Source organism: Patiria miniata, unplaced genomic scaffold, assembly GCF_015706575.1.
Source record: "Patiria miniata isolate m_02_andy unplaced genomic scaffold, ASM1570657v1 HiC_scaffold_30, whole genome shotgun sequence".
NCBI lineage: Eukaryota > Metazoa > Echinodermata > Asteroidea > Valvatida > Asterinidae > Patiria > Patiria miniata.
In genome coordinates, this window is record NW_024037070.1 from 9401792 (window position 1) to 9424092 (window position 22301).

At 39.5% G+C, this 22301-nt stretch overlaps 3 protein-coding genes across 7 annotated transcripts in view; 2 read left to right on the top strand and 1 right to left on the bottom strand.

Moving 5' to 3' along the window:
• The first annotated feature begins 250 nt into the window (after positions 1–250).
• On the top strand, positions 251–9467 carry LOC119739513 (solute carrier family 66 member 2-like). Of its 2 annotated transcripts, none has more exons than XM_038214491.1 (5): positions 251–366; positions 1445–1972; positions 2117–2250; positions 5287–5503; positions 6317–9467. In XM_038214491.1, exons 2-5 carry the CDS (start codon positions 1740–1742, stop codon positions 6522–6524), a joined length of 792 nt encoding a protein of 263 aa, XP_038070419.1. In that variant the 5' UTR covers positions 251–366; positions 1445–1739; the 3' UTR covers positions 6525–9467. The 2 variants fall into 2 exon arrangements, with proteins under 2 accessions (XP_038070419.1, XP_038070420.1); XM_038214492.1 differs by having other exon boundaries at positions 253–375.
• Positions 8735–15634, bottom strand: LOC119739512 (transmembrane protein 64-like). Of its 4 annotated transcripts, none has more exons than XM_038214490.1 (5): positions 15476–15634; positions 13649–13769; positions 12632–13235; positions 12100–12252; positions 8735–11812 (listed from the first exon to the last, which is right to left on the bottom strand). In XM_038214490.1, exons 2-5 carry the CDS (start codon positions 13705–13707, stop codon positions 11519–11521), a joined length of 1110 nt encoding a protein of 369 aa, XP_038070418.1. In that variant the 5' UTR covers positions 13708–13769; positions 15476–15634; the 3' UTR covers positions 8735–11518. The 4 variants fall into 4 exon arrangements, with proteins under 4 accessions (XP_038070418.1, XP_038070415.1, XP_038070417.1 ...); XM_038214487.1 differs by having other exon boundaries at positions 12632–13238; XM_038214489.1 differs by having other exon boundaries at positions 12632–13238; positions 15490–15611.
• A 253-nt stretch (positions 15635–15887) lies between these two features.
• The window catches only part of LOC119739516, a 35736-nt gene continuing 29322 nt past the window's right edge, over positions 15888–22301 (top strand). Inside the window, exons 1-10 of the mRNA XM_038214494.1 lie at positions 15888–15920; positions 17448–17512; positions 17986–18141; positions 18772–18860; positions 19358–19405; positions 19676–19795; positions 20450–20505; positions 20796–20881; positions 21361–21430; positions 22037–22263. Of these exons, the coding sequence (XP_038070422.1) occupies positions 17483–17512; positions 17986–18141; positions 18772–18860; positions 19358–19405; positions 19676–19795; positions 20450–20505; positions 20796–20881; positions 21361–21430; positions 22037–22263 (882 nt within the window). The 5' untranslated portion in view covers positions 15888–15920; positions 17448–17482. The remainder of the gene's footprint in view (positions 15921–17447; positions 17513–17985; positions 18142–18771; positions 18861–19357; positions 19406–19675; positions 19796–20449; positions 20506–20795; positions 20882–21360; positions 21431–22036; positions 22264–22301) is intronic.

Consider the following 22301-nt stretch of genomic DNA (forward strand, 5'->3'; position numbering starts at 1 on the left):
TACCATGTAATTTCATAATAAGATAAGGCAAATTGACGGTCCAGACTAAAACATGGTGTAGCATTAAATCTTTCACCCTGTTTTTTTGAAATTCGATTTGAAATGTTTGGGTTTAAAAATGCCTTAAATCTACTTAAACATGTTAAATATTTCCCACATGAATTAAACCTCTTTCCACCCTAAATTAACTTGTATAAAAGAGGAATACTTTGATTTTCTTTTAATACATAAAGTAAAAGTAGGTGCGGGAACAATTTGCTTTGAAAACCGGAAATGACACCGATGTTATAAAAAAAAGATGGGAGTTTGGAAGCCGGACGAAAAAGTAGTGAAAAACGTGAACTCACAAACTATTTCACAGTCACAGTAAGCATAGTAAGCTTTGATATGAACAGAGTATTTCCAAAGCATGTTGGGAGTACTTGACATGAAAAATAGAATACTTTGAATTACTCCCAACTTTCCAAGTTCCCAAAATTGAACGTTGTGTTGTTGTCCAGTTTCCGGACGCTGTGCCATACAGCACATTTTCGGCGATTATGTAGTGTACTAGTGTAGGGCCCCTGTTTTGTTTTGAACAAATTAGAGTAAAAAATGTTTTTTATTGCTCAAAACTCACGTAAAACGTGCGTAGAAATAGGACCGTGTAGCTTTATGATATAATTATTCAGTTTGCACATAATGCACATTTTATTTTTACACATCGTTACGGCCGCAGTCGACCGTCTGGTTCCCTGACCTGACAATATTCCAGAGGAAACCAGACTATTGTCATTAACCGAATGGTGTTCGGACTTTATTTCCCTTAAAAAAGCCACGGATTACGAAATTGAAGAAAATGAAAGATAGTGGATATTTGGCAGGTACTGGCTGTCTTTTACAGTAAACGATATTAAGCTGGCAGATCACACAGCGCCCTCTTTGACGCATGTATGAGTAGGCTAGGCCACATTATCTCAAATTACCATAAGTGTTTAAGGAGCACGTACGTGTGGCCGAGTAGATCATAGCGCACCTGACTCACAAGTGACAGATACCGGGTTCGAGGCGCTGGCACCGTCGTGCCCATTCAACATTTTCAAATTTCTTTTTTTGCTATTAGTAAAAGAAAGCCGGCGCCAGCCAAATACCCACCGCCAAAATGAAATCTACTTGAATGAAAAGTAGGATTTGATTAAAATTGTAAAAGTAAATGAAACTATGAAAAGACCAAAAAAAGGGGGGAAAATGTTTGGCATAGCGCACATTCGATGCCAAAACATTCGGCATGGTGGAGCATTTAACCAATCGAGCTACCTTTTCAGGTATACGAATTCATGTTTATGAAGGGAAAATGTTTTCATGGTCTGGTAACCAATTTGTTGCATTGTCTGTTGTCTATTACCTAACTTAATAGACTTTGCATTTGATAGTCTGAATAACATTTTATTTTTTTCACATATAGATTATCATTGGAATAAGTTCATGTAGAGGCAGCTCTTCACTATTTCACCTTCAGTGAGTGATTGATCCGAATTCTCCCCAAGGCAGCTATGGATGACTCCAAGAAGAGAAGAACCTGGTAATTCACGACCTGCAACTCTTCAGATTATCTCTGATTTCCTTCACGATTCCAAGACAACACCAAGAATGCTCGATCTGAAAAACAGGGCCGTTTGTAACCCATTCAGAAAAGGCTTCAGGGCATCTTTTGCTACCCACCATCTCAGCGTGGATCTCTGATCCGCCAGTGATCCGTCATGGATAACAACGTACTGGACATTTTGCCCAACTTTGGGGTCCAATTGCCAGTGATCCCCCTGACTTTTACGAACCTGGTTTCCTGGATCGCCTCATTTTTCATGATCTTTGGAGGAATCATTCCATTTGTGCCCCAGTACATGGACATCCGAAGGACTGAAAATGCCGACGGCTTTTCTACATATGTGTGCCTAACTCTAATGGTGGCTAACATATTGAGAATATTATTCTGGTAAGTCAAAGAGAAGTGTATTTTCTAATGTACATAGTCCATAGACGAATATTTGATCTTCACTGAAATCTTGCGGCAGGGTATTTTCCAGCCCAGAGGCCGATGTAGTTTGCATATAACCTCTATCACCCCTTCCCCCTCCAGGTTTGGCCATCCATTCGAGTTGCCTCTTCTAGCACAGAGCATCATCATGCTGTTCACCATGATGGCAATGCTACATCTCTGCACTAAGGTCAATCGCATCCAGGAAATCACAATCAGGAAACGTAGATTTATAGGTAGGAATGACAAAGTCAAGTTGAAATCTTTTTATTATTATTTAAACAATTTAAAAACATATACAAGATTTGTAGTCAATTCCTCACTGGTCATTACAAGTCATGCTCAAGTGAGTCGTAAATCACCCAGTCTTAAGTTAGAACTCAAGTTTTGTGACAGAAGCATTCCTTTGTCATAATTCAACCCCTGTAAGTTGTGATTTTGACTTGTGATTTGACTTGTGATGGACTTGACTACGTTCTTTTATGGCTTTAAATCTCCCCATGTTATTTGCAATTGTTTTCTCTGAACTCTGATGCCACTCATATGCTACAAATTGTAGGGTTCTGGGGTGTGTCGCTATCACTGTTACGACACTAACCTTGCTGCAACTTGGGATATAAACAGAGTGCTAAAACCCTTGCCATTAGTGTGTGGGATCTATTACTAGGGAGTTACACATGTAGTAGTCTTAGTCCAAGTCTGGATTCGTTTTTTGTTACCCAGATGTACAATGTAGCCGGTTTTGATCCCTGGCAAGTGTGGTTAAGTGTTAGGAACTTTGGCACTGATACCCTAACAAATTTGGAGCATGATATCTCCCACGTGCATTGGCTTGAATGCAGTGCGTGTGAGGTATGCTCGGAATTTCTCGAGTAGCATTGCTAGAAGGCCCAAGACAGCATTTGATTCATCTTGTTCATAGTGCCCTCTCCCCACGCTTGAACCAAGACAAGGGATTTTGGGTTAATTAGAAACAACTACTTCATTTGCATGTTGCTCTTCTCTCATTAAAAAGAATCTATTCTCTGTTGCCTACATGTATATGTACTGCAAGCATGTGCTGGATGCATGTTTCCCAAACTGTTTCCTGTCAGTCCATGTTTCTTGTTATCAGTGCATAAGTCATCAGAATACTCTTTTCAAATTTCTACTTCTTTGTTTCTCTTTCCAACCTTTGTGTGTGTCTGTGCCACATTGTGTGATAGACAAGGGTCCGCACCAGCACCTCAGTAGTGACACAAGTGGTCATATTGTATACAGGAAGACTTTATTTGGTAGGTTGCAATGCATTCCCACACACAAGTCTTTTGGATAGCAAGGCATCTTCAGTCCGCTCGTTTGCCTGCTTGAGGCTGCTCCCCATGTCATCAGCTCTTGTCTCAATTGCTTATTTGACAACACATGAGCCATAATCAACTTCATTCAGTAACAACCTAGAGTCCTAGACTTCACATTGACGTGTCTATACAAGTAATGTTATGCTTTGCATTTTATGTTCTGCTTTTGTCAGGTTACTGTCCTCTATATATCATTCACATTTTTTGCCTAAAAATATAACAAGTCCATAAATATTTTGGTCCTTGAAATGGGTTTATAGAGGAGGCCAGAAGGGAGGAAGGGCTGGTGTTAGGGGCAATGTTTCAGTTTTTTTGCTTTACACGTAGCTCACCATATGGTAGTACTTACATGTATTTTTTTTTTCGCATTCAAACAGGACTTTTTTTCATTTTTGCAAATGGAATATATTGCATTTTGAGAGTAAACTCTTTATAGATATGTCATCCATGCTATTGAAACATGTAACAGTCCCTCCAAATCAGGCTGCAGTACAAAGGGCTAAGTCACCTATCAGGCAATCTTCATAGGCAACTTGGCGGCAACCAAGTGTACAGCAAGTTGTATGAACTTCTTTGAAGAACAACATGCCTGTCCACTTTCCTCTTGGAGATTGCCTGGAACAAGTTGCGAATACATTGCCTTGTGAATACACAACCCTTACATTACATGTAGTTATCTCGAGAGCGCGAGTGGAACACGGAATAATGCAATGCGTCTGTGTCCCACATGCCACGAGGCCGAAGTGGTATGTGGGACACAGACGCACTACATTTTCCGTTTCCACGAGCGTGAGCGCGAAAACGAATTTATCTTCAAGGAAACTTGATGCACTATAAGATTGAACACGCTCGCGCGCAGTACATGAGCTTTTCAGCAGTTATCCTATTACACGTTTGTGTTGTACGGAATGGCGCTTGCATCTAATAGCGCAATGCGCAGAGTGCGATATGGACTGTGTATGTAGCACAGCTTTTTGCCGTGGTTCAACTAATCAGGATTGAGGATTTAAGTTTACTTGAAGATAATGCTATACATACATGCTTCTTGCTTGCATTTGTGCTTGCACAACCCCAGCATTAGATTTGAGTACAACCATCTTTACCATGAATACATATGACTGTTTTTGCTTTCTTTGTATGACTGTGAATGGACACCCATATAAAAAAAAAACATCGTACTTAGTTTGTTCATTTCTTTTAAGGTCCTCCCGTCAGTGTTATTTTTTGGGTAGTGGAGGGGGAGGGGAAAATATGATGTTCACACTTTTGAATTTTCTAGGGGGGAGGGGATCTTCACAAGATCACAAGTCAGTCATCATTATCATGAGTAATATTTAACATCACAAGTGACAGTGGATGGACAATGATAAAGAAATGTCTCTGTCAACATTCATTGAAATAGCTTGTGAACAGACTTGACACTGAAGGACTGTGATAAACTTGTGTTAAATAATGATGAATTTATGTCAAATGCATGCTTGAAGTAATATGCTTTGGAATACATTTTGTTGTGCTTGCATGCATGCATAAATTCTTGAAAAATTCCTGGAGGTCAATGTTTCTCCCATTTTCCTTTGCTCTTTTTAGGGGCAAAAAACATCATTTTGTGACAAATACCTGCTAAGAGGGCATTCATTCCTTCTTAAAACTCACAGCCCACTCTAATGTTGGTCTAACCAATTCCTCAAAAAAGTAGCATAGAATACAGGGACCAAATAAAACAGAGCAGCTAAGCGCTTATAATTGGTGCATAATCAAAAATTCACCTGTGAACCAGACCTAACATTTTACTGGCTACCTGTTTAAAGCTTTTGTACTGAATAACCAATTGTAGCAGGTCGGTAAAGTTTTTTCAAGATTGTACAACTCCACAATCCCAAGACAGAAATGCAGCTGACCATCATCAATGGAATTATATTCTCATTTTTTTTGCAGATTTTGAGACGAAGCATTTTTGGAATTGGACGTACTTTGTGGACTATGTCATTTTTATTACCGTCTTCTCCATACTGGGCGGAGTGATCACATACTTTCTAGCTGGCCAATCCATCTTTGTGGAAATCTTGGGATTTTTAGCCGTATTTGTTGAAGCCATGCTGGGCATGCCACAGTTTTATCGCAACTTCCAGAACAAGTCTACAGTGGGTATGAGGTGAGCACAGCTTGATGCTGGCAAGCAGGCGATATTTTTTTCAATATATGCTCATTGATTTCCAAGTCCCAATGAAAAAAAAAAACCCTTAGTAAATGATAACATTTGTGTTGAGAAAATGTAAATGGAATGTTGGATTTTACCCGTCATGAAATTCCATAATACAAAGTTTCCTTGGGTTGCACTATTAACTCAACAGCCCTCAGACTGGATGTTGTTATTTTTTTCCGGTTACAAAACAAATGATTGTTCAATACCACTCAAGGCACTGTGAGGTTGCAAGCCTTAAACCCAGTCCATGAACCGCCCGAAACTGCCCAAGTACCCACTGATTTTCTGCATTCTTTAGTGAATAAATACAATGTAATACAATGCAGGCATGCACATTTTCCTCGGATCCGCTGATTTCCTCGTTTTTTACTTCTCATGAATGCCATTACAAATTGAAAAATACTGTGCAAAGTCTTGTGTGGTTTGGAATTTCCTCATTTTTTCTAAATTCCCACTTGCATGCCTGACAATGTAGAACAGGTGCTGTTTCGGTTAAGACACAGGTGGAGAGAACACAATCTAGACATGTTTAGTTTTAAGTGGTAAGACAACCCAAGATAAACATTCTTGGCAAAAATAATGGAATCGAACAGGGACTGAAACCCTTTGGTGCCGGCTGGATTCGACCCAGGGACACAGAGGTTGATGGAAGGAAAGCACCACTGCTCCAACCCTTTTCCCTAGAGCATAATTTTATTTTTAGATCAGCCAGGCCAAACATTTATCAAAATCATTGTAATATTTCTCTTTGCTTTTCCCTAGTATAAAAATGGTGTGCTGTTGGTTTTCGGGTGACATCTTCAAGACCATTTACTTCATCCTCAAGCAGGCGCCGGCCCAGTTTTGGGTGTGCGGTATCATGCAGGTCACCATCGACGTGGCCATCTTGACCCAGGTCTGTTACTACACCAACAAGCCGCCCCAGAAGGTCGTCAAGATAGCCGCAACGGAGAACGTTCACATATCATGATCATGGGAAATAGCTTGAGTTCCTTCAATTAAAAGACAGGAAAACTGGGGACAATTTTTATTGAAAATAAGATTGTGATCCAGCATGAAAAAACCTGAAACCTTCCTTCAAACAGGAGTTAAGCTACATGTACCTTCAAAAAAAGTTTCAATATGCGCATTTTCTATCTGCTTTGTGTTGCAGGCCTTATGCAACAGTCTGAAAACATGCACATGTACATGTACTGTACATTGTACATGCTGCTTTTAGGTATCACATGATAGGATACGTCTTGAGAATTTCAATGCTGGACAAAATTACCAAAAAATTAGAAACTTGTGTCAGATGTTTACAAATCAACATAGTCCTCTTCCTACTTTTTTAAAAAATCCAGCACACCTGTTGCATTTACCTTAACCGATTTTTTTTTAAAAACCCAAACATTTAAAGACCTGCTTTTTTTCTGAAATCGGGTTTTGTTGTGCTGCATCACAAGTATTTTATGATGGTGCTACTATCCTGTCTGTGTTGCGTAGCCTTAGAATGAAATTGGTATCATTCCAAGAGATAGGATCTCATGAATCAGTACCCTCTAGTTTTGTTATGCATATACATGTATTGGTTTTAGTTTTGATTCCAGGGGAACAATGCTTAGAGGCTGTAGTTAATTTATTGTCACTTTTTCCTCCTTTCATACAGATGCATTGAGTTCAATTTTGTAACTTGTCTGCGCATGCATTGCATCCTTCAGACACCGTAAAGATGCTTGCGTACTAGCGCCATCTTTTGTTCATGCACAAAGTCAGATGAGAATCGTTGGTACCTATGGCTGGTAATCTTAATGAAGATACAAACATAATGCATGTGCAGGTTCATTTATGTTTGCATTATGTTTAATTGAACCAGATATTATACCATCATTTTAATTGTTCTACCATCGTTATAAATGTGTCATAATTGATTGGGGATTTAGTTAGTTTTGACAAATTCTGGGATTTTTTGTTTGTTTAAGTTTTAGAAGGAATTTTTCTGCTGTAATGGGGTAGATTTTGAAATGAGCAAAAAAGTGGAAAAGTAGAACATTATTATTAGCCAATAAAATTGGGTTGTGATTTGTTACATTGTGATTTCCTAGGCGGGATCCCCAAAATGAAAGTTGTTAAGCTAAACAAGCTGGGAAATATTGGCTGCTGGTTTGCGTAAAAAAAACTAAATCATCTTAACAAATTGTTAAGGATGACATTGTAGCAAGCAAAACATTTGTCTCCATGGGATTTTCATACTTTGGCTACAAAAATCTTTTAACATATTTTTGAAAGTTGGAGTGGGCTCTGGAAATGTAGTATTTTCAGGCTCCATCCTTCTTGCACCATGTTGTTGAGATTTAATTCCATTGCTGTGACATCAATATTTTTTTCAAAGAAACTGCTTTTAATATATGTAAAATTTTGATTCGTTTGTATATATTGTTGAGTTTCTTGTGTTTCCATCTTTATTGTGCCTACATGTATGCCGACATCATAATCGGCCAATATGAGAATTTTTTTTTAGTAACCCTTGACGGGAGAAGTTGAAAATCAATATTAGATTTGCCCTTCACTGGCATATAAACACTGTATGCTCAGTGTGTTACCTCCCAAGTGAAAGTTGGAAAAAATCACTCGGGTGGGACTCGAACCCACAACCTCCTGCTTTGTACTGCAGACGTCTTGTCACTTAACCACCGAGCTTGCAGGATCCGTTAGCTGGTTCGAATCTGATGTACATGTAGCAGGAGTAGTTGCGTTATGTCCTAAACAATGATGTCATTCTCTTATTCAACTGGTACCCACTCACAATTGGTTTCCGGTATCCTTGTCATTTTTTGTTTTAAGGGCCTTTCCACGTGTCTGATAACAATAGTCATCATCTGTGTGAGCACTTTTAGTCTTGTTACAAGGCTGGTTTGTGTTGATAAAGCCCTCTACCGGTGGTTTTGCTATAGACGACTCCGGGCACATGACCACTGTACTACATGAGGCCCCCTTTAATGTTTTGGACCACGAGCAATCGATCTACATGTAGCTTATTATTGTATTCATTAGGACTTATTTTTACTTCTGAAAATTATGTACAACAGGATGCCAAAGAATGTCATTATAAAAAGTGAAATTTGTAATTATCAAGTTTTTATGGCCAGTACTGTGTATAAAAAAAATGAGATCAAAAGGGACATTTGGGAGACAAATGGCTCAGTAACTTTTCCAATGAAATTTATTATTTCACAAAACAAAATCAAAACAAATTTCACAATTTATATAAGCAACTTGTTTCAAGAGAATTTCTTTTGTCTGTAATGGTCTATACATGTACACCTAAATAAAATCCTGAGGTTAAAACTTACAATGAAGTTTGGGAGGTAAAATTTATACCAAATAACATTAAATGCCCATCAGGAGAAGTATCAGCATATACCCGACTGCATTTAACATTGTAAATGAACTGTTTAACTGGCAATTATGCGTCCTTAATGGTATGTAGTGGGTAATGTATTATGAATGTATACATTCTTTCCTCGCCTTCACCTTAATGGCCTGGGTTCGATTCCTGCCTTGGTCCACATGTGGATTGGTTTGCAGTCTATACAACATTTCCTGGGTTTTTCCCAGAATATTCTTCTGGGGTTTTCCTCAGTTCCCATCTCTAAAAGTAAAATTTCTTAATTGTCTCCTCTTTGTGCAGATACGAACATGATTAGGAATTTATTCAGGTTTGCGAGCTATAGTGCATAGGGTGCTTTGAGGAATCCTTGGTTTCATTACCAGAAATAAATAATACAAAATATCGCTAATAAAAATTCTGTTAAAATATATCATTTACATGTATATCACCTCAGCTGACAGTAAACATTTGCAAAATTGAAATCTGTATATTTCATTGAAATGTGGAGATTACCTTGAATAAAATCTGATTTTTAATATATTACACCGTGTCTGAAATCCGCATCAAATACTGACTTAATTTCACCTGAAAATACAATAATATAAGTTTTTTCTTCTTCATTATTTACATTTAGAGACCGATACATGCACCTTAAATACAAATTTACTCTTTCAGCCTGATGTTCTTTTCTTTTTCCCACTGAAATAGGAATGCAAAGCAATCTTGTAATAAAAATCAAATATCCTCAAAGCAAGTTTTTTGTTTCTAATCAGCACACTTATACTTTCCCTTAAAAAAATATCTGGTCACTACCATCTAGATCTCTGGAAGCACATAACATTCATTTGCTATTCAATATTTGATTATAAATTTACTGAATAAAATTCATTTATTAAACTTTGGAAAATATGTTTATTTATTAAATGATCTATTGGCACACATCAATGACGGAATGCTAGCAACAAACAAAAGGTTCTAAAAATTGCTATGACCAATTTGGCATTATATTGCAATAAAAGGTTCACAATTATTTCTCTGTATATTGGGTTAAAAATCACATTTCATCATTGTAATTTCCTGATTTCAAAACTGAACGAAGGAAACACCCAATACTATCCTGCGTAATAAATAATAAAAATAATCGTTACTATAATTTATCCTGAAGTAAAACAACTCGGAAAGAATGTTGCAACCTGACGCTGCTTTTTCTTCAAATATCATCTCAATGGAGGTCAGAAGTTGCAAAAATGACGATAAGACATGAATCGGGGACTGAGAAACATTTCCAATTTTGTTAGGAAATATTTAGAAAATTGTCTTGACTCTCCACAGACTTTGTACACAACCGCTGAAGTAGCGTCAGGTTGCAACATTCTTTCCAACAACTCTGATAAGCTATTATAAGATGATAAAACAAATTAGACCTGTTTGCAAAGTTTTGTAACAAAATTGGTTTGTGACTGGGTCGCAAAAAAACAAAAAACCAAACCATGTTGCAGTATACTACAACACTGTACCATATTAAACCTGGCCAAAGTTCATTCATGGCCAATGCCGTATTAAACAGAGTGCTCCCGTGTGGGGTTGATTTTATAAAACATTTTTGTCATTTGTGACGCTGCGGCAAATATCCAACGTGTTTGATAATTTCTGCCACGCGTAGAACAAGTCTAATTGTGTGCACCAAACGAAAGCTTCCTGCTTGAGGCTAGCGCGTAGGATGAATGCATGGTGGCTGGCACATGACGTTGCAGACCAGAAAATAAACTGCCATAGAGCTCAGTGATAAATACCCACAACTTCTCAAGATCAGAAAAAACACTTGCAACTCTCCAAGGTTTTTAAATTCAAGCTTATTTCATTATCTTTCATTTTCTGTTCCATTTTTGGGGAATAATCCAATGACTTTTGGGAAAAATTTTCATCTAAAGATGATCATCCCTAAATGTAGGCCTGAAACCTTAAGCCATTAGCGCGAATACTTGCCATGATGTCACAATTCTCGTTCGCTTTCGTGCTGAGTATGAACCGGGCTTAAACAGACAAAACTGAGGGCATACAAATCAGCAAAGGCAATTTTGAGCCTATTTATAGCCCTGCACCCGTAAAAAAACCAACAAAATGGCTGCGCCCGGTGAAATCGCAGCCATTTTGGTCATTACGTAATGTGCCCTTCGACCATGCATGTGTCCTACGCGGTAGCTGTATACACGAAGCTTTCGTTCATCGCACACAATAAGATTTTCCACGCGTGGCAGAAATTATCAAACGCGTTGGATATTCGCCCCAGTACCAAGAATGACAAAATCTTTTTGTAAAATCAACCGTACGCGGGAGCTATCTGCTGATGCCATTAGCCATGAATGAACTTTGGTGAAGCAGGTAGATCTCGTGTGTACCAGGCTCAAAGAGCACGGACTGCGGTCTGTTGTCTGTGGTAAATAGAATAGCTTATTTCAACAAAGCAATGCAACATGTTGATGCTGCTTTGTAAAAATGACTTCTCCCAAGCCAAACCAAACTTAAGACCATTAACTACGGGAGATTAGATGTAGTAACCCAACTCGAGAAACTAACCTCTGGTATGCATTGCATCAGGTGACCCACTGCTGGTTTGAATTCTGATTGTTGTCACATACTGGCCCTGTTGTCGTACTTAAAGTTTCATCCTCAATGCAAACCAATTGCACACCTCCGTTGCTGAGGTCGTGACCTTTACCCTCTGACCCGCCAGTGTTGCTGGGATGTCCTGGAAGGGCCTGCGGTGTTGCATGTAGCGTGACATGGTCCTCTTCCATTTGGTGGACTTTATGGTCACGAATCACCCTGTGGAGATGCCTCTGAGCTTTGAAAATTACGTAACATGAGAGCGATATACTCAGACATACCTGAAACAGAATAAGAATAAGAAAACCATGTCAGTACCCCATAAATATCTCGCAAAATTTGCATATTTATAATTCCACAAACTTTGCATAATTTTACAAAATTTGCATAATGTCACAAAATTTGCATAATTTCTTTAACAATATTATTATGCACATTCAAGTACATGTTTATATTTTCTATTAACAATTAATAACATTAGTAACAATCTTCTGAAGAACAAATGAACAAAATAGGAAAAGAATACCAACAGAAATGAAAATGAAACTAATACAAGAAATAAGCTGACCTGCACAATAACGATGGGACTGCTATTCCATTTATGATTGGTCAGATCCTGGACGGAGCGTAACGTGGAGCCTAGGTATGAATTCAGCAGCTGGTTGGGGAATAAACCAACAGCTGTTGCTGAGACAAATGTTGACACAGACACATTGGCCATCTGATGAAATGAAAACAATGAGATTATGATAATTACATACATGTACATGTACATTTATTTTTCTCAAGGACAGCGTTACGGGATTTGTAATTCAGTAGCTTGTATCTCAGCAGGAATAAATCCAAAACAAAACGTAATTTGAGAACAAGGGAGAAATCAATATATAAACAAATTGACTCATTGAATGAATTGCAAATTTGCGTCTGTATTCAACAATATCGTATGCATAAATGTATTTTACATGTGGGTCTTTCTATAAATTTAGTGTCCACAGTGGACATTTTTCCTATCTTTATTACCTTGGTACTTTGTAATATGCCATTCAAGCATCATTAAGAATGACTTCTAAGCAGTTTGTAAATAATTGTGATTGACTTACACTGAATACGCCATTTTGAAGTCCAAACGGGATTGGAGTCAGCCTCGTCAGTGCTATCACTTTAAATGAGTGTTCCCCTTCCACCATGTGAACAATCGCCTGCAAGTAGTCATTCTGTAGCTTAGACAGAAGGAAAGCCGTGCAAGCAAGCCGGCAGAAAACAAACGCACAGTAGGCGCCTCCCAGAGCAGAGGTTACAACCACTAGGGTCCCCAGAACCAGCCCAAACCGGTACCCAGCGGCGATGTTCAATAGGAGGTAACCGGGGATGGAAGACGGAAGCGCCACCAAGACGAAGAGCACAAAGAAGACGGCGGCTCCTAGGTATGGGTTGGTCCCTAGCAGCCAGGGTAAGAGTCCCTCGATCTGTTCCTGGAACGCCCAGACTAGGAAAGCCCCACAGATGAGCAGGACTAACAGGGTCGACAAGCGGGTGCAGATCCGTGTTTCCATGCAGGCTAACTGGGCCAAGGGGGATCTACAGCCCAGGCAGTCGGCCAGGCAGGAGTCTGCTGGGAAGCTGGCCGTGCCAAAGGAGGGAGATGTAGGGGTGGGCGGAGGCGATGTGGCCAGGGGTTGTGACTTCCATGCCCAGGAGAGGGTGCTGCTGCAAGACAAATGACACAGCCACATTTATGGGTTGATAACCTGTTTTTCCTAAGCAAACAACTCAATCCAGGAAACTACTAATTTCTACCCAGAAGGGTCTTCAAACCTAGGTCATACTCACTTGGTTATTAGCAGCAAGATAAATTGTGCTCGCACTAAAAGAAAAACTTGTTGAACAAATTCACATATGTTGTGAAAAAATGTACTTCAGTAACTGTTGTATTGTACATGTAGATATTTGTACACTGCACATTTGCCGGTAGCCTTTCTAACTCTGTCCCAGTGTTAGAACATACAGAGCTATCACATTGACTATCTATGGATTATCAGATATATGAGGGAATGGGAATAAATACGCTGATTTTATTATCAGTTATGTAATCAGATTTCAAGTTGTTGAAGGTGTACCTGAAAGGTTGTGATTGGCTGAGCCAACTACCAGTCATGTCACTCAGGAGCCTCGTCATGGTGATGACCTTTGCCCTCCAGGGGAACAAAATCCCGTAAGTTCAATACACCAGCCAGATACCTACATGAACAAAAATTATTAAACATCATATTCATAAACAACTTTTACATGTATTAGGCTCTATAATAATCAGTTATTAGTTAAGGCCAAAAAATGCATCAATGTCAATCCTGCAGCCTTCTGTGAAGTTCTGTCACTGGTAAAAACAACCAAAGAAAAACATAAAAATATACAATTAAAAACGTAAGTCTAACAATTTAAGCACTTTCAAGTGCGAAGAAAGGTTGACTTTACTAACGAACGACCAACGCAAAGTTGAAATTAGAAGAAAAAAAATTCTACTGGGTTCTAGTGCCTAATTACTACTGGGTCTGAGACTAAAAGTACTCATGACTCATGTCATGCCTAGTATTTATATTTTAATTAAATTTAAATTAAAGGCAGATGAAATCAAAGTCATTTATTTGAATGCAGCATGGAAATCTAAAAATAAACTGTAAAAATTAACTATTTTGTTCACAATTTGCTATATTAAGAATGATAAATTCAAATGATAAATTACATTTTGTAATTACCTCGGAAAAAAGCTAAGATTAAGAAACATGTACATGTTGTGCCCATTCTTGAAAATCACGCATTCTCGAGAATGGGCGCGCATTCTTAAGAATGAGCGCCCATTCTTAAGAACGAGCACGCGTTCTTAAGAATGAGCGCTCATTCTTAAGATTGGGTGGGAATATCACGTGCACAATTTATGAATTTTGCCCAATCTTAACAAACATTGCACGACATAATTATGTTAAATGAATTGTATAGCGGTTAAAAGGGAAACAATTTATATAAAGAGGAAAGAAAATGTTCTATGCTTCTGTACTCGTATAACTACGATAATTTGAATCAAATTAAACCTGTTATTATTGCTTTTTTCTTTCCACTATGGGAAGTTTTGTAATAACGGAGGACTGGGAACTAGTCTGGGAAGTGCTTTGTTTAGGCTAGACAAGTTACAAGTCCCTGCATGTATCATATGCGTGCCACGAAAAAAAAACGATGTCCAGAAGCTGCCAAAATTGCTCTTTTGACTAGATAGATAGAATCCAGCTTTGCGACGTTATGGTGGGGTGTGAACAATAAATTGGTGGCAATTTAAAGGGGAAATAGCATTAGCACTATGGGATGTCGCAGTATTCATTCACATTCTTCACATTCTTCATTCTTACGTCCCCCCCCCCCCGCTTTTATTATCCCAAAACTCAGAATTCTTTGCACTAGTATTATTATGTCTCTTATTTTTTCCCGGTCCCCCCCCCCCCTCATATCAATACGCACGTACGCCTTTACTTATCATATCCGCTCTACTTTTCAGCGCCTTGCGTTGCAACAGTATAATTATTGAGAATCAGTGAACGAGGATTCAGCTAGACTTGCCAAGCGCAGCCGGTGCTCGGCATCGACAAGACCGTTATCTTGTCGCGCATTCTCAAGAATGTGCACTCAATCTGGAAGAGTTATTTTTTGCCAAGATTGAGCAAGGATCCAGTTGCACATTCTCAAGAATGTGCTTGCCCATTCTCGAGAATGCGTGATTTTCAAGAATGGGCACAACATACACAATAAAGTCAATATTCAAACTTCGAAACGAACCTCAGCCTCAGGTTCGACAAAAACAAATCACTATCCTAAGTGGAAATGATAAACTGTTGTCAGGTTGTTACAATACAACGTTAAGATAAGATAATCTTCGATGAACAATGCCAGAAGTATACCATTGAAGCTTTACACAGAATTCAGCAGTTGAGATTCATGTCGTCAGATTGAGATTTTCGGCATTTTTCGCAGGACTGAATTGAACTGAACTGCATCATCCCTCCTCCATCCATCCATTTGCCATAATCTTCTGTGCGCGATCGTTAAATCTGCGCAATCGGGAGACTTTGCAGCACTGACAGGCGATCCATCCTTTGCCCGGGCATCAGTTGATCGCGCAAGCACCGCCCGATTGCGTGATCGACTGATCTTGGCGCGATCTGTCACTGCTAGCGCAAACAATGAATTAAGTGTTTGTGTTGCCTGATCTTGAGATCGCGTGCATTAACCGATCGCGCCCAATACATGTACATGTATGACGCCCTCTATTGATAAGCTTTTCACACGTGTTCTTCACATGCACATGACTGATCAGAATAAGTGTCAAGAGACAAGAGTTAGTTTGTGAGTACCAGTGTCATTCTTTTTCTTCGAAATAGACATAAGTATGAAGATATATTGCCAATTATGGTAGAATATACTGTTGTAGAATAAGTGTAGTCTTATCAAGGCTAGTTTCAGCTCTATTTCAGACTGTCAAGACAGTTGTTGGAGATGCATGTTCACATGGCATCGAATTATTTTGTGCCCAAACAACATCGTGTGGTTGTTTAGCGCCCTCTACAATATTTATGCAGGGAATGTCAGACAACTCGACCATTGAGACAACTCGACAGTTGTGACACCTCAACCCGGGACAACTCCACCGTTGGGAAAGTCAACTTTGACATGGAGACCACCAGGACCGTCATGACCGTGCGAGACGTTGTACACGATTATAGCAGCGCGCATGGCATTTTCCACAATTGAGTGCCCGTTGATGTTTGGGCATTTGTGTTGCGGGTAAAACTTAAAAGTCGCATAATCTGCGACAGGACATTGCCGTGCGGGGAGCAGCCCCAGATGAACGGTGTTACAGCATGCACACAGTGAGCGGAGTGGTGGCTGTCACGTCGGGACCCAGCGTGGTCGAAGCTGCGGTGACAGAGCATACACGGTGATGCGCAAGGCACAAGGGGGGGGGGGGGGGGGGGGCGGCGGGCAGCCGTACATCGCTAGTCTGCAGGAGTAACTTAAATATCTCAATGTACATGTACATAAAACTTCAACCAAACCCACCAAACCACCACACCCACCGTGGAATGTACTATTCTCCTATGCCTCAACCCCCCCCCCCCAAAAAAATGCAAGTCGACTTGTCTCAGCGTACGCCTTGTCTTTCCATTTGACGCACAGACGGTCGAGTTGTCCCAATGGTTGAGTTGTCCCAACGGTCGAGTTGTCCCAACGGTCGAGTTGCCTGGAATAGAGGGACCTGGAATCAGTCAACACTGCACTAGCCTCTTTTAGAGCACCCCTAATGTTAGAGCGAGTAATACATATGCATGTCTGTGACGTCATTCGGGATCTCATGCATAATTCATTCCACTGGGCGCACATTGTTTGGTGCTGGCTGATCATGAATCGCCTAAGAGTGTTGCACATCGGATCAAACCAAAGTTCCCAAACCACAAGACTGATTTTGAGCTCTCCTAGAGCAAGGAGAAGCACTCCTAGAACAAGGGGCATATAAGGGAGGCATACAAAACTTCTTATTTCATTTACATGTAATTTAAATACATGCAATGCGCACCGGACAAAGTTATTTTTAGCAGTCACAACATTGATTACTCATGCATGAAGTGGGGATTCCCCACTGTGTGTAACAAGATACATTGTAGATGAGAAATATCACAGAGCTGTACAAGAACTCCTGGAAGCTTCTGATTTAGTTCCTTTTTGTTTTGTAAAGTTCTTTTATTAAACTTCCTGAGCTCTTTTTTTTTAATCCTGCTTTGTGTAGGCATTGTCTCAAGTGGTCTTTTCTAGGGTAACTTTTTGACAATAAACTATTAAATTGTTCCCTTTTTCGTTTCCTTTTTTTCACTTCAGTGGTTATGTCCAGTTAGATTTGGAATTTCAAAAGGATGGCTCCGATTGACGTTACAATTCTGAGGGTAAGTCCTTTTTATGGTTCTTAACATCTAGGATTTCGGTGCCTGCCAGCCATCCATCAGCAAAACTTGTTTGTGTATAGTGAATCATATATTAAGGTGCATACATTGTTGGGTCAACTGTATGGAAACTTATTGAATCGCCAATGCACAGGATTTTGTGTGAGGGTAACCCCACCCCTTCCCTGAACTTGATTCTGTTTTAAACAGGTCAACACATAAAGTACTCGGGTGGTTTTGGGCACTACAGGGAGTAATAGGCAGGGCGGTTTCAGGTGCTACAGTGAGTAATAGGCAGGACGGTTTCGGGTGCTACAGTGATTAAAGGGTTAAGCCCTGCCCCATGGTGCCAGTGCAACTTCCAAAGACAATCTGAGCTCCCTAGGGAATATAAGCTGTCATTCAGCACAAAACAGCTGAAGTCAATCACAATAACCATCTCTGCTCTCACAGATACCCATTTTTTCCATATTTAGGTGAAAGATCCCGGTCATTTTTGGGCCAAGGAGGTCCCTGGACACAGTTCAACCAGTGAGGCTAGGCAGTTTCTACAACTCTTGGAAGACATTGATGAATACTGCAGTCGTGATCAGTTCCTTAATATGCACACCTACAATCCTAAAAAGGGAGAGGTATGTTTCAAATATATTCTTGTATGTGCAATAACAAGTGTGTTATTTGATTATATTATGAACAAACACAGGTCAATGTAACAAGAAACTATTTCAACTGCATTTTGCTTAATATCATGTAGGAATGTTTGCAGTTAATTAAAAAATTACCTAGCGATTTTAGCACAGAAACCTTGCCCAATGTGAAGACAGGCCTGGTATGGAATACCCTGTGGAATTATTCCGCCTTAAATGGTATTGTTTGGTAGAAAACTAATATTGAAAGTGGTTTCAATATTGGGTGCCTGTAGGCACATTTTTTTTTACGTGCGTTAGCAATGGAATTCAGGAATGAGAACCCAAAAATGTGCATACATTTTCTCTTTTTTTCACAAAATGAATGGTATCCACTGAGCAGAAACTTTAACAGGTTTGTTATGCACCCTTAAGATTTTGAGCAATTTTGTTACTTCAAACATTAAAAATGCACAAAAAGCAAATTGGTCCTTTGTACCTTTAATGAGCAGTGAATAGAAGTGCTGTTTTCAAGACATTGGGGTTTCTTAAATTAAACCTTTATTGCCATTGGATGCTGTAGGATTCTGTATTTTTTCCCAGTTGAGTTACTGAGTAAAATTATTTTGTGTTTAGGTTTATCTTGTAAAGAAAATGGATGCTGATCGTTGGTACCGGGCCAGAGTGACTAGCATCATACTACGCAAGCATCTAGCTGAAGCAAGGCAAGATTATCTTAGTGCTTGACAGTGTTACGTTTGATTTGTCACACCAACAATGTTATGGCAGGTTCTTATTTCATGTGAAAGCAACTTCAAATCTTATTAGATGTTACAAAATGTTCGCAGCAAAATATTGATTTAAACGTGTTTAAATCAGGCTTTGTTTACATTCATTCATTGCGTGTCAGAGATGACTTTTATTTGGGCTCTGTGCGCAAACAAGGGAGGGCGCTGTTTCTCCACATCCGAGTGCCCCGTAGACGGGACACACTGCATTTACTGGTTCGTGTGCATATTCACGAACGATGTGTATAAAACCATGTGTACAAAACCATAGCGTCTTTGTGTGAGCATCAGGCATCATCGGCAATACGTTTGAATGGCTCTCCAAGTTGTCTCTCTCAACTCTCTCTTTCTTACCACTGTGGGGGTATTTGTGCACAGAGCCCATAAAGTACCAGTGGCTTCTGAACAAATTCTTTTATCTTGTTCCTTTTCAGCTGTTTCCTCTTGGATTATGGAGAAACCATCAAACTTCCGATGAACAGGTATGTGACCCTCGTCTTATCACTCTTCTTGTCACCAGGTATCTTGTAAAAGTAGTCCAAGCCCAAAATGAATAAACGGAGACCCTGTCAGGATATTTAAGATGAAGGATGTGCTTTGGAGAATTGTTCTGTGTTTGTGTTGAGAAATAAAACCTTCACGTTATTTTTCCCAAGATTGCTAATAACATCACTGTGCTTTGTTATTTGTGTGGCACATGGTATATTTTATGAGCAGAATTACCTTCATGACAATTTGTTGGATTCTTTCAGATTGCGTGACATCCCCGCAGAGTTCCTCCAGCTTCCCTTCCAGGCCAGAGAGTACTGTCTGTATGGTCTGGTACCACTGTCGCTCAAAGTCTCGTTTGATGAGGATCAGGCCACAATGCAGTAAGTCCTACAGTAGTGATAAGGATATACTAACAGGGATGCATCGCTAGCTTCCATTGAACTGTCCTGCATGTCCATCAAACAGTGCACATTGACCAATTAGATCACAACTTTGTGGTCAGGTGACCACAATACCTGGATCAAACACAGTCACATGCTGTGAGAAATGTGCACTAACCAAGAGTAGGCAGGGCTTATGACCAAATCCAGAAAGGTGCTTAGACAGATCCAGTAACAGTATAAAACGCTGGAGGGTACTCGACTATTCAGTCACTGCAGTGTACCCGGCCAATGAAGTCCATAGAAGTAATCTATAAGGGAGTTCGGCTTAATTTCTTGAATTATTCTGACAATCACATGTCTAGTAAGAAGGGACACTTTAATAGTAAGAAGCTGTGTTGTCTACGCGGGCACTCTTTTTAACGTGCAGTCGCAACAAAATCCAATTACGATGTCCCAGAAAAATGTGAACACTGTTTTTTTCTGTTTTCTCAAAATGTAAAGTAGCCATCAAGCTAAAACTTCAGCTTAGTTGTTATGCAGTCCCTTTAATTTTTGTTTAGCAATATTGTTGTTTCGAACAAAACAGTATACAGTAAGAGAATATGATCCTATGAACAAGTGTATCTTTTATTATTTTGTTTCACTTTCTAGGCCTGCTGTTAAATGGGACACGGCAGCTGTTGAATACTTTGATGAAATTCTAGTCGGTGAGTTAATTCCTGATTCAAAACACAAGATATTCTTTGGTTTCATTCCAGTTAAGACCTGCATCCTGATTCATATATAGAAGAGGTTTTAGATTATTCAAGTAATGTCAACAATTTCAAACCACTCTTACAAATGTATAACGGGAAAACACTGCTATTGTGACAGAACTTACCTGTCCCCGTATAAAATTGTTGAATAGAGAGACTTCGTACTTGTGAACTGTTTTCAGTGCCAGACATCATATCTATTTGATACTGTATTCAAAGTATGACATCATATCTATTTATAGATAAACCAGCTAAGGTGGACATTCATCACGTGAGGCAAGATGGCGTCTCTCTGGTCACTCTCTACGTCAACATTGATCAGAAACAGGTACAATCTGTTCGCTTTACTCCCCAAATATTTGTTTTTTGTAGAAACCTGAATCTTTGTAAACCCACAGAAACCAATGGCACATCCTTTGAACTTTTTCGACAGTGAGTCCCAAGGCCCATGTACACTGAAAGTGGCCAGGCTGTATCCTAAATTTGTCAAAAACCTAGTGGGTTTGAAGAATTTGGGAAAGCATTAATTCAAGAAATGTGTCAAATTTTACTTATTTAGATCGACAATACCATTTGCTATTCATATTTTCTTCTTCAAATTTACCAACAACAAAACTTGGAATGGATGTTTTAGAACAAACTTTTTGATACATACTAAAAACCAACCAATGTTTTTAACCTAAAAACAAACTGTTTTTCATCAGTTGTATGATTTGTAATTATTTAATGCGTGTTTTATTGTGTTTTTTTATTTAAAAAATTCCTTAAAAGTATGTAAACTAGTGTCTCATTGTGTATGTTTCAAAGGTCAATGTAAATGAAGAACTACTGCGATTGAACTTTGCGGCTCGGATCGAAGAACCGTTAACACTTGAAGGTAAATTTTGGTCAAAATTTCTTTAAAAGTTTCTCAAACCGCAAACCGCAAACCGCAAAGGTCTCTGTGGCAAATTTTAAAAAAATCCAGGGCTGTAATTCATGGCTTTGCTTACTGTAAGCAAACTCCCTGCTAACTGTTGTGCACTAACGGTCAGCGTATTTCGAATATTAGTGAGGAATTTGGTTTCCTTGCATGCATAGATTTATAACTATGGAATTCTTTGCTATGAAAGAGAATTAGCATTGTATTTCTGTGCCAGAGCTGTAGGCACAGAACAGTTATTGTAAGCTTGGAATTCCACGGTGGGCAGAGCTATGAAATTTGGCCCAGGAATTCAACCAAATAGGTATGTGATTGAATTTTCTTGGGTCAGGCGCCTTTTTCATTGAGCTTCTAACAGAAGCACAGACATTTAGAAGTTTTGAAAAAACAGTGTATTTTGCCTGTTACTGGTATTCAGCTGACTCTTGTACAGCATGAGAATCTGCTAAACAATGTTTGTTGCTTACCAGGAATTGGAGCCTGGGGCTAAGCTTCTTTTACTTAGCATGTCAGTAAAATTGTCTGCTTGTATTGGTCCCATGTCTGTGTTTGGATCAACAGTTGGAGCCAGAACACAGGAGAGAAGACCAACAAACAGAACCAACGGGTCCGGATCACCGCTTAGTTGTTCTCCGCGCTCTGTGTCCCCAGGGAGTGCTGAGAAGCTGGATGGGGCTAGAGGCAGGGAGAGCAAGCGTGAGGCATCGGTGTCTCCTGACAGAGAGGCGAGGGATGGGAGGCAGAAGACTACTCTGAGGGAGTACATCGGTCTGCCACCTTTGAGACCAGTGAGTGGTTGGGATGGGTTAGGTTGGAGTGGGGAGGG

Excerpts from the sequence above, each read along its gene's own strand:
- LOC119739513 (XM_038214491.1), top strand. The coding sequence starts at position 1,740 with ATGGATAACAACGTACTGGACATTTTGCCCAACTTTGGGGTCCAATTG. Across the intron at positions 2,251-5,286 it reads CAGGAAACGTAGATTTATAG|ATTTTGAGACGAAGCATTTT; the intron begins GTAGGAATGACA and ends TTTTTTTTGCAG. Across the intron at positions 5,504-6,316 it reads AAGTCTACAGTGGGTATGAG|TATAAAAATGGTGTGCTGTT; the intron begins GTGAGCACAGCT and ends GCTTTTCCCTAG.
- LOC119739512 (XM_038214487.1), bottom strand. The coding sequence starts at position 13,707 with ATGACGAGGCTCCTGAGTGACATGACTGGTAGTTGGCTCAGCCAATCA. Across the intron at positions 13,239-13,648 it reads AGCCAATCACAACCTTTCAG|CAGCACCCTCTCCTGGGCAT; the intron begins GTACACCTTCAA and ends TTTGTCTTGCAG. Across the intron at positions 11,813-12,099 it reads GTCCCATCGTTATTGTGCAG|GTATGTCTGAGTATATCGCT; the intron begins GTCAGCTTATTT and ends ATTCTGTTTCAG.